Source organism: Sceloporus undulatus, chromosome 3 (genome assembly GCF_019175285.1).
Source record: "Sceloporus undulatus isolate JIND9_A2432 ecotype Alabama chromosome 3, SceUnd_v1.1, whole genome shotgun sequence".
Classification (NCBI taxonomy): domain Eukaryota; kingdom Metazoa; phylum Chordata; class Lepidosauria; order Squamata; family Phrynosomatidae; genus Sceloporus; species Sceloporus undulatus.
This window is the reverse complement of record NC_056524.1, coordinates 47,074,632-47,085,521: the sequence shown is the minus strand read 5'-3', so window position 1 is coordinate 47,085,521 and position 10,890 is coordinate 47,074,632. Positions and strand designations below refer to the sequence as shown.

At 38.9% G+C, this 10,890-nt stretch overlaps 1 protein-coding gene across 2 annotated transcripts in view; it reads left to right on the top strand.

The window, feature by feature from the left end:
• The window catches only part of LOC121925361 (myelin protein zero-like protein 1), a 40,819-nt gene extending 35,345 nt beyond the window's left edge, over nucleotides 1–5,474 (top strand). Inside the window, exon 6 of one of the 2 annotated variants that reach the window (XM_042457417.1) lies at nucleotides 4,652–5,474. In XM_042457417.1, the coding sequence (XP_042313351.1) occupies nucleotides 4,652–4,753 (102 nt within the window). In that variant the 3' untranslated portion in view covers nucleotides 4,754–5,474. The remainder of the gene's footprint in view (nucleotides 1–4,651) is intronic. The other variant, XM_042457418.1, reaches the window with a different exon arrangement.
• Nucleotides 5,475–10,890: the final 5,416 nt, after the last annotated feature.

Sequence of the window (10,890 nt, the reverse complement as noted above, 5' to 3'; positions counted from 1 at the left end):
TAAATTATTATTATTATTATTATTATTATTATTATTATTATTATTATTATTATTATGTTTTAAGAAATCCCCACCCATCATGAACTCCCTTATACTTTAGTATTACTAATCATGAGATAACCCCCAGTATAGTGGGCCCTCCTTATCTGTGGACTTGCCATCTGCAGATTTAAAAATCCATGGATGGTAAATCCGTGGGAGGGGTGGCAGAGGAGGAGGTAGCGGAGGAGGAAGGCGGTGTGCAGTGGGAGGAAGGTGAAGAGGAGGAAGGTGAGGTGGGAGGAGGAGGAAGGGGTGGCACGACGCAAAAAGGAGGAAGAGGAAGGTGAGGCAAGGTGGGAGGAGGAGGAAGGGGAGGGGCAGTCCAAGGAAGAGTAAGGGGAGGTGGGAGGAGGAGGAGGAGGAGGAGGAGGAACAACAGGTGGCACAGTGCAAAGAGGAGGAAGAGGAAGGCTAGGCGAAGTGGGAAAAGGAGGAAGAGAACATTGAGGAGGAGGCCAAGAAGGGCACTCCTTGCCCACTGCCACAAGGGTCAGCTATGAAGCAGCAGCTCTGATACTCCATGGCCAGGATGCAGAGGGAAGGAAGGGATCCAGCGGAGGAGGAGGAAAGAAGGGGCTCAGGAGGGATCCACCTGAGGGCATGGGGCTTCTGACTGCGGGAGGCTCTGAGGCCAGCTGTCCACTCCAGATGGTGGGAAAGGAGGGAAGGCACCTGGCACTCCATAGTGAGAAATTGGCAGCAGTAGGAGGTTTAACTCCCTCCTTCCTCCTCTTCCTCCTCCTTGGGCTCCAGGTGGCTTCAGAATGGGCAGCTGAGGGCGGAGGAGCAACTGTGCTGAGAGCAGCAAGTGCCATTGGCCTGTTACAGACTGCCAAAATAAAGCTGCTTCGGGTCTCTATGGAGGTATGCTATTTAAATGATGCATGCATCCTAAGAATCCAGAAGCTGCACCAAAGCTGCACTCCAGTGCTTAGGAATGGAGTGTGGCTTTGGTGCGACCTCCAGACTCTTATGACCCATGCATCATTTAAATAGCATACCTCCAAAGAGACCTGAAGCAGCTTTATTTTGGCAGTCTGTAACAGGCCATTGTCTTCAATGGTGATGTGGCTGTATGGCCGCGCCACCATTAAAGTCAGTGGGGCTTGAGCATCCACAGGGGATACCGAAGGCCCACTGTATTTTAAGTTTACTGAAAACCACCTTTCTTAAAGTTTTTTTCAACTTATGGCACCCTAAGGCAATCTTATCACAGAATTTTCTGGGACTGAGAATGTGTGACCTCAAAGCCACTCAGTGAGTTTCCATGGCTGAGCAGGGAATCAAATCCTGGTCTCCAAAGCCATAGTCCATCGCTCACATCACTACACCATGCTGGCTTTCTAAGATTATGACAGAAGTTTTTAAAGCAAAGAAGAACTAGGAGAGGTAATACTTGAAGACGTTAAATACTTTTCAGTAGAATATTTTACTTTCAAACAGATGGAATAGCAACTTGCAAACTACTTGACACAGTCTACTAATATTTTACTACCTTTCTATAATGTTGCTTATAGTGAAAGTAGGAAGTTTGTTGCCAAGGTTATGTTTCAAACAGCATGCATGGAATCTACGTCTCATTCAATTCATTTGATCTTCAGGCTTGCTGACTACTCATCAAGCTTGCTTTTCACTTTTGTCTTTATCCGTAAATTTATTTGAGGCATAAGTATCTCACATCAATGCATGTCTGCCGAATACCAAATGTCCCTGTGGTTCTCATTTCTCTCTCCTGTCTGTTTGGCTGTACAGTATTTGTTCATTTTGATTGTGGTAATTATGACTCCTTTCCAGTTTTATACTGACCTGACTGGTTACCTGGTTTTCTGAATGCTTAACGGATGGATTTGGAGATTGCATTCCAATTATGTACTATTCCAGAGAGCATGTCCGAATGCTGAACTGAAGCCTGCTGAATCCAGGCTTCTTGCCTGATAAAAAGATAGAATATTGAGAGTAAAACATTCCACTCATGAGTTCTCAAGGCAAATATACATGTTACCTCTTTTCTGTGGTGCAGCTATATCTATATAGCATTCCACATTTTCTTTCTTTGTAGAACAGCCACCAAAATCTCCTTATTGCCCTGCTGTTGAGGTTAAGGGTACAGTATATAGTTCCTGGAAAGTTAACAGAAAAAAAGAAATAAAAGGTGTTCTCAGTGGTGTTTAGTGGGATGGTCCCAGATTAAGATTTTCAGTGAGTTTAAACAAGATAAAACATATGCTAATACAAATTGGAGTCACTTTGTATTAGCATATGTATTGGATTCATCTCAGAACACTTCTTGCAGAAACCCTATAATGAGTAACCCTCTGCACCTGTATAAATCCTGTTTAATGTAAAGTCAAAGGCTTTCATGGCTGGCATCCATAGTTTTTTGTGGATTTTTCAGGCTATGTGGCCATGTTCTAGCAGAGCTAGACCATGGCCACATAGCCTGAAAAACCCACACAAAAAAAATTAATCCTGTTTGTTTTATAATAAATTTGCTTTTATTTTAAATAACACTACACATTTCTCCCAGACACTATTCCACCAATAGTGGGATATTACATAAAATCTCTATATCAATGCTTCCTAAATTATCTGATGTAGAGGATTTGCAGTGTGCCAGGGACCAGCACAGTCTGTGTTTAGAGATTACAGCTAGTTCTTTCTCTGCTGTCTCACTGAAGATAGACAATTGCTAGCTAGATAGGACCAGTCCAGTGACTACCATTTTGAGTAGCTCTGCTCTAAAATCCTGGATGAGACTGGTAGACTATGTTGGTGTGTAATGCTTCCTGTATACATGTGCATTTGGAATTTAATTTGTATTTATTAGTTTTTTGTAAGAGTGCTTTTATTGATAATGTTTTTATAACTTTGAGATATTTTGGTCAAAGACCATAAGACTGGTAGTCTTCTCATGTTACACATAAGCAGATATATCTTGTGTGAGTCTATTTCTCTCTTATAGTGTTATTCAGTAGGAGCTAGTAAAGTGCCCTGAAGTGAAAAGACAACTCCAAAGGAAACACTTTAAAAGGGTAATACAGTCGGCCCTCTGTATTGGGAGTTGGGGTTGGTTCCTACTCGGCCCACAAATACAAAATATTGTGGGGATCCCAAGACCATATAAGTCTGTCATAGTGTTACATAAAAGAAAAACAAATTTATTAGTAAAGCAAACAGGACTTACACATGTGCAGAGCATTACTTATTATATGGCTTCTGCATTCTGAGATCTGCAAATGGTTTTGGAAGCCATTATTGAACTGAGTAGCTAGTGGAGGATGTCTAGCGCTATTTTTTTTCCATTTTAAAAACAAAAGTGATATTTTCTTAGCTACCACCACCCCCCTTTTAAAATTTCTTTCTCAGATGTACTGTTGATCTATTAAGAAAAACCTACTTCAATGTTCTACCTAAGAGAGAACATTTTAGAGCTCAGCTCCTGCCATACCCTACCCCTACCCTACTTATCAGTAGTTTATCAGAGTATTTCTGATAAAATACTAATTGTACAGACTCCAGGGGAGTTGGTTTAGCAGGTATAACAAACAAATGGTTGGCCAACTGAAAACTGCTCCTTGTAATTCTGGAGTCAAAGGTTGCCAAGAACATGTCCTTTTGGGTTTAATTTCTTTTGGGTTACATTATCTTGTTAAATGTGAACTCTTATACGTTATTCTTCGATTCTTTGGTCTTCTCCTCTGATACTTCATAAATATTGTTGCCATCTAGTGGAATAGATATTGCTAGGTAGGTATTTTTACTCAATAATTTTTCTTACTATGTCACATTTGAGAATTTGGTAGACTGAAAGATATATAATCTTTAAAAACTGATAGCCTTTCAGAAACTTAAGATAATTGGGTTACATTGCAATTTGAAGAGCTGTACAGCTTTCTTTTCTTTTTTTTAGTACAATTGGCCCTTGGAACTCGTGAGGGATCTGTTCCGGACCACCCACCCCACCGCGAGTTCCAAAACTTGCACATATTCAAGCCCCATAGAATGGGGTGCGTGCATGAGGGGTGCATGCCCCATTGACATTAAGGGTGGTCACCCCTCCACAGGATTTTCAAGTCCATGGATCTCAAGTCTGTGGACTTGGAGGGGCAACTGTATTGTAAAGGCAAGTCCCAATACACCCTGAAGTGAAAACCCTTGACAGATTTCTATTTAGCCACTGGGGGGAAAATGAAACCTATTGAGTGAATTGGTTTTAGCAGGACTCTCAATGCTCTCTTGAAATAGGAATCCATTCTCAGCTGGTTTTTTTTTTTTAACTGCTTTTTTTCTGCATCTGCCTGAACAATGAAATGCCAGGCTTCCATGAGACAATTATTTAAAAAATAGTGTTACATCTTATTTCTTTCAGCAGACTGGTAATTTTCAAAGGTCCACCTAACTTGAGATATTTCCTATGTTGGTCCTTCTTAAAGAACATGTCTCAAAACCTCTCATATACATCTGATAAGAGTTTTGCCTGCTCTGAGGTTTCATTTAGCTACTTAAGTTGTGGATAACAGGTTTTATATAGATTCTGCCTCCCAGCAGTGTGGTGAAAGATATATGCTGTCTTCTCATTTGCTTACTGTGTTTCTTTTTTCTGTTTTAGGGCCCAGTAATTTATGCACAGTTAGATCACTCTGGAGGGTGTTACAGTGACAAAATCATCAAGTCAGAGTCTGTGGTCTATGCTGATATTCGGAAGAACTGAGAAGATCCCAGCCTACCCAAAGCTAAACAAAAATTCAAACTGGAATCGCTTGAATAAGGTTGACCCAGAGAACTCACATGTGGCCTTTGATGCCTAGGCTAGGACCAATGCATGTGTATACAGAGAGAAAGAGATTATATATGTATTGTGTGTAAATAGTCTTATTTAATCGTACAGAAATGAGACCAATGTTGCATGTTGAACTATGATAAGAATTCTGCTTATAAATTGCCAATTTTTAATTTTTATTTTTTTATTTTTTTGTATTTAGGATAAGGGGAAGAAAGCAGATATTCATTTTACAGCATTAAGTAACGTGTCTTAGTTGTTCTGTGGAAAAACTGGAAAATTCCTGGATATTCTAGTGGATTTGATACTTTGTTCTTTTCCAGATTCTTTTCTTTTTGATGATATGGACACAAGAACTGTTTCTGCATGATTCTTTTTCCTAATTTGGTGCTTTCCACATTCACTTGATCATATGTCACTCTTGTCCTTTCATTCTTATACCCTTGATTTTAAGAGGGAAAAACCTGCCTTCAACTTTCTGCATGGTTTCTTGTTGGCTGAAGTTTTATCTTCAGGACACTGACTAAACTTTGTCGTGCTTGAATGAAAAGCCATAAATGGAATGGCTTTTCTGATTTTAATATTGCAATTTTAAATTTTCATTAGGCAATTTTAATAATGCAGTAATAATAAAACTCCCTTTTAAACTTTACTCTTTCTCTTTTATATTTCTAAACACAAGTTCTTCTGGGTCTAACGGGATTTCTGCAATAGAAATTAAAATCATGCATCTTTTTGAACAAAAATAGAGTAGTGACATGCTAGGTGGACTTCAGCATGATTTTAGTAACACTTGCTTAAGGTTCTTGCATTTGTCAGGTGCTGGTAAGCAAAAAAGCTTATCAGATGTTGCCATTGCAAGATGAAATGGTTAGAATTCTCAATAATCTCTTTCTACTCTATTTAATTCCACTGCCATAAGGTGGCACATCATGGAAGGCATCAAGTGTGATAATATGCTGACCATGAGCTTCCAGAGGACAGGGTCAAGGTCCTATTGAGACTAGTTCTTTGATTATGTACAGATTTACTTTAAAACAAGAATGGCTGTAGTTTTCTCTGCTATGGGATGAGCTGTACATCACTGCCTTTGTTTATGATAACCACATACCTCTGAACCCACTTTTATTTTATCCTCGCTTCTCCCTCCCCCTTCCCCCCAGTGTTTCAAGCAGATTGCCTATTGTGGCTGCTTTTTTCAAGCATCTTGCATGTTTTTCTGCTTATGCATTTTCTTGGTAATCTTTAAAAAATATATCATCTTTAACACTTAAATGTTCTGAGTGATGGTGATTAATTTTTTTTTTACTAAATCAAGATTTGGCCAGCTAGAACTTTGCAAAGCCAAAACAAGATGTGTCTGAACAGAGAGGAAAACTATATATCAATCCAAAATTTGGAGTGTGTACTTTCCCCAGCAGGCTATGCTAAATTTAATGTAAGTTTGTTTGTTATTGTGTGCCTTCAAATAATTTCCTTACTTACAGCAACCTTAACATGGGGTATTCTGAGGCTAAGAGAGTGTGACTTGCCCAAGGTCATCCAGTGGATTTCCATGGCTGAGTGGGCATTAAAACACTGGTCTCTAGAGTCATAGACCAGTGCTCAACCAGTACACCAAGCTAGCATCTTCTTTTTCAACAGGTCTTTTAGAAATGGAGTAATTAAACTCATATGCCATACTGTAGCTAGTTTAGTGTTCCATCCTGTCATCTCAGTAAAATAAAAGTAAGTTCCATTAGTGGGGCTTGCTTTTGTATATATATGAACATGGTTGCACTGTTTCTGTAATTGCTTTTGGTTTAAGAAAATGCTACTTGTGAGTGGTTATGTAGATCTTGAAAGGAGAAATGCTGCTTCTGGCTAAAGAACTGAAGGTTTCTTCAGAATTTGCTTGGATTTGAAGACCACTGTTCCTGTCTTTATCTAATACCAGCTGGTAGATGGGTTACAGACATTTGCCATCGGTGTCATATAGATGAGAGAACACATCACTCCCTTCTCTCTCTTTCAGATTCTTTAACTATGACATTCACTTACTGAAAATATATCAAATGAATCAGTTGTCTTCAGCTTTGAAGATTCATCTGTGCTGTCTTCTTTTATCTGGCCTGCTAGTGACTATCACAACAGAGAGCAAAATTTGTATTATATCATTTATTATTTCATGTCCACAGGTTTAGTTTTCCTGGGGTGTTTTTGAGAGGACTCTAGTCCTACTAATAGTCTCTTGATTCTCCATTGCCGGGAGATTTTCCCTTTTGTTGTGAAATGATGGATATTTGCAATTGTACACATGCACTTGTTCATCATAGAGGCCTTGGATATGCTTGCCCTAATTTCTTTTATCAGCAATGAAACTGTTGCACCATGATCAGCTTTTCACATCTTCCCTATATTGAGCCTCCACACTACAGGTTTTTATGCATTGTGTAACATTTTATTAGAGCATTAATAGGGGTAACGTAAGTGCAGTTTACAAATCCATCATTCTACAATCCACTTCCCAACATTAACATTGCAAGGAGTCCACGAAAATGAGAAAGTAGTGAAAATTCATTCCAGGTTAATGGGATATATAAATTAAACCTGACAATAAAGCTGGTCTCCATCAGGTCTCCCACTATAGAGAGCTTATTAGTTTTATGTTCACAATGTGTTTCTTTACAGAATGCAGCCCTTTGCATTTCTCTTACATCACTCTTCTTTATTCATTTGGAAAAAGATGTAAAAACAAATCTTATGGTGCTTTTAAAAAGCTTTTTGTGTACCGCACTGGTTTCTTTTAGATTGCTTGTCCTCTTAGAGCAAGGATGGGCAAGTTTCAGCCTATTATTCAGTGACAAAACTCTGGTAGATTATGTAAAGTCTGGTAGGTTGATAGGATTTTTGCAAAGAATAGTGGATCAGAGAAAATTTGGCTTGAAGGAAGTACACCATATAGTCTCAACTAAGAGAATCTCATAATACAGATAAGCTTTGCCTTAACTTTATGAGATACTAAGCATTCTTGTTTCATAAATATAAAGTACATAACTAGATCCTTCTGATTCCTAGTAAAAACATAGACCATAAAAGATAGGCCATCCTTGTTTTGGAGGTACCTCTTAAAAGAGATAATTTCCTGCATGAAGGAAACATTTATCTCCATCCCATGATGGAAGATATGCATAGATGGTTATTACCAGGAGCAGCAAGAACAGAAGAGTGGATGTTTCATGTGAACATTGGTGTTTTATTTATGCCAACATTTTAAAAAGAAAGGCTCTTAAATTTGAACTGCTATTCATTAATGTACATAATTTAATTCAGTGCTAATTGCAAACACTTGAATCATAGCAGCCACGTGGATGGTAGAGTTAGTTGCAGAGGGAAAATAATTTGTTATTCAAGTCTTTGTATAATATTTTAAATATCAGAAATCTTTTTAGTAGGGAAATACAGCAATGCTTTCCAGTTTTATTTATCCAATAGACATGCTCTTGACATTTCATCAGCAATTTTAGTTGGCACTATGATGGTCCATAATTAAGGTGTTTCTGATTTAAATATCATAGAATCATAGAGTTGGAAGAGACCACAAGGGCCATCCAGTCCAAGCCCCTGCCATGTGAGAACTCACAATCATGGCATCCCGATAGATGGCCATCCAGCCTTTTTAAAGAAGGAGACACTGCCACTCTCTGAGGGAGTTTATTTTACTGTTAAAACAGCTCTTACTGTCAAGAAGTTCTTCCTAATGTTCAGGTGGAATCTCTTTTCCTGTAGCCTGCATCCATTGTTCCAGGTCCTATTCTCTGGAGCAGCAGAAAACAAGCTTGCTCCATCTGCACCATGACATCCCTTCCAATACTTAAATGGGCCTATCATATCATCTCTCAATGGTCTCTTCTCCAGGCTAAACATACCCAGATCCCTAAGTCTCTTCTCATAGAGCATCAAAACTCACCATATATTTTCAGCACATGGAAGTTCTTCAGCATTACAGTTGAGCTTTAATACAATTCAGTGTGTAGAGGAATTTTTTTTTAAAAAAAATGTCCTCCTATATCCACTCTTTTACCACCTTTAGAATTAAGTAGTTGATCATTTGGCAAGCACAAGAAATCTACAAAGTCTCTGGAGCTTGAATGCTGATTAACTGAAAAACATTGCAGTGGCCAGGACCCAAAGTATGCATCCACTGACAGAAGTCATTCCATCAGTGGTTGGGGGGGGGGGTGAGTCCCCTCTCCATGCAACTGTCCCCCTACACATTCTGGGAAACTTTGGTGCTAGCAGTGCTTCTTCAGTCTGTGAATGGGCACTGTTGGGTCCTCACCATTGCATGCAGCTTTTCCTGTTAACACTTCAAACCATAGTTCCCATCCAAAAAGTAGTGATATTCTCATCCTTGCCATCCTTTAACTCTTCTGAAGTGTTTGTCTACCAGGCTCTCTTTTGTAAATATTCTCTTAATTTAAAAGTGTAGTCAACCCTATTAAATTCATTTTGCTGCTAATTTACCTTTCCCCTATTTTAGGCAAACCAATTAGGCTAGTGTTTCTAGTTTCAAAAAGTCCAACAGTGGGGTGTAGCCACGTTTGTCTCTTGCAGTAAATCCAATCATGTTTTATAGCACCTCAAAGACTGTTTTCTTTTTCATAATGTTTCATGTATTGAAACTCACTTCATCATATGCATGGATTTAACCTCAGTAGTATGACACCAATAACATGCTGGGGTGGGGACTGGAAATACAGAAAGTACCAGCAAGTTACGATCATGCTAGTGATTATTTAGCAACCTGAGAGAATATGATGCCTTAGCATGGTCAGCAGATTAACACCTGTATGGTAAAAGTGTTTTGTGCAATCATAAATATAAGAGATAGCTTCATAATTTTTATCATTTATGTATGAGGCTTTGACTCTTGCTAGAGTACTTTGTGCATCTGCAGTATCAACATGTAATATGTGACTAGAAAAACTGGAATTGTCTGTCTTACTTTGTTGAAATAATGTAGGTGACTTCTGTCTTGCAACTTGCTCTGTATATGCAGTTTAAATGCTTTCCCTTGTGTTCAGCCAGTCCTGGTGAAGTGAGCAGGTGTTCAGTCAACAGATGAGCCCTGAAGTTTGTCAAGTCTTGTTCACAGTTTACATATTCTTGTGCCTGTCTGAAGCATTGTAAAACCACAGTTGTTCTATTTGTATTGGGTAGGTGGGACTTCTCCCTTTTATGAATGCCTGTTTCCAAATTGAGATGCAGGAGACTCTTCAATCGTGTGTAAGGGCAATTTTCCTATGGTGCTGTATTTAATGCCCTTTTTCTGTGAAAGACCATCCAGATCTAATAAAGGACTCCCAGTTGTGACATTTAACTCACCAAACCTTGGACTAACTTCTCAAGATCTCCCTTTGCCCTATATGGCTCCACACAATGCAGCTGCTGAAACATTTTCTACTTTGTTTCTGCACCTTTAAAAAACTGGAATTGAACTTGTCTTGAACAGTCTCTTTACCTTCTTTCTCATAAGCAATGCTGCATGGAGCAGCAGAAAGGACTATGGGCTTATGTGGAGAGCACCTCTATGAGAGCATCATACTATGCTGCTGCTAAGTTGAAGGGGTGGGGAAGGAAGAGGTAAACACCTATAAAATAGGTGTATAATTTGGGGAAAATGTTTGTTCTATGTGGTCTCTTAACATTAAATCAACAACCAGTGGTTACGTGTTTTGTACTAACTTCTAAGTTGGAACACACATCCCATCAGATATTTACATGTTTTCTATTGTACTCTTGTGAATATTTTAATACACTTTTTCCATTAGTTGTCTGTTGTGTGTCATAATTTATCAAGTGCCAAAAGAGACACTGAATATCTTCACCTTTCTCACACACCAAATATGGACTGCAGGAAGTACAGGGCAGTTCCAGACTATTCTCATGCTTTCCCACTGACCTGTAGTTGCAGGACAAGGAGCCATGAGAACAAGCAATCATTACTATCCCAAAACCTCTCACGTAAGGCTGTGTCAGTGCCCCTTTCAATATTAAATGGCTCTTAAAACACAGGGTTTTAAATG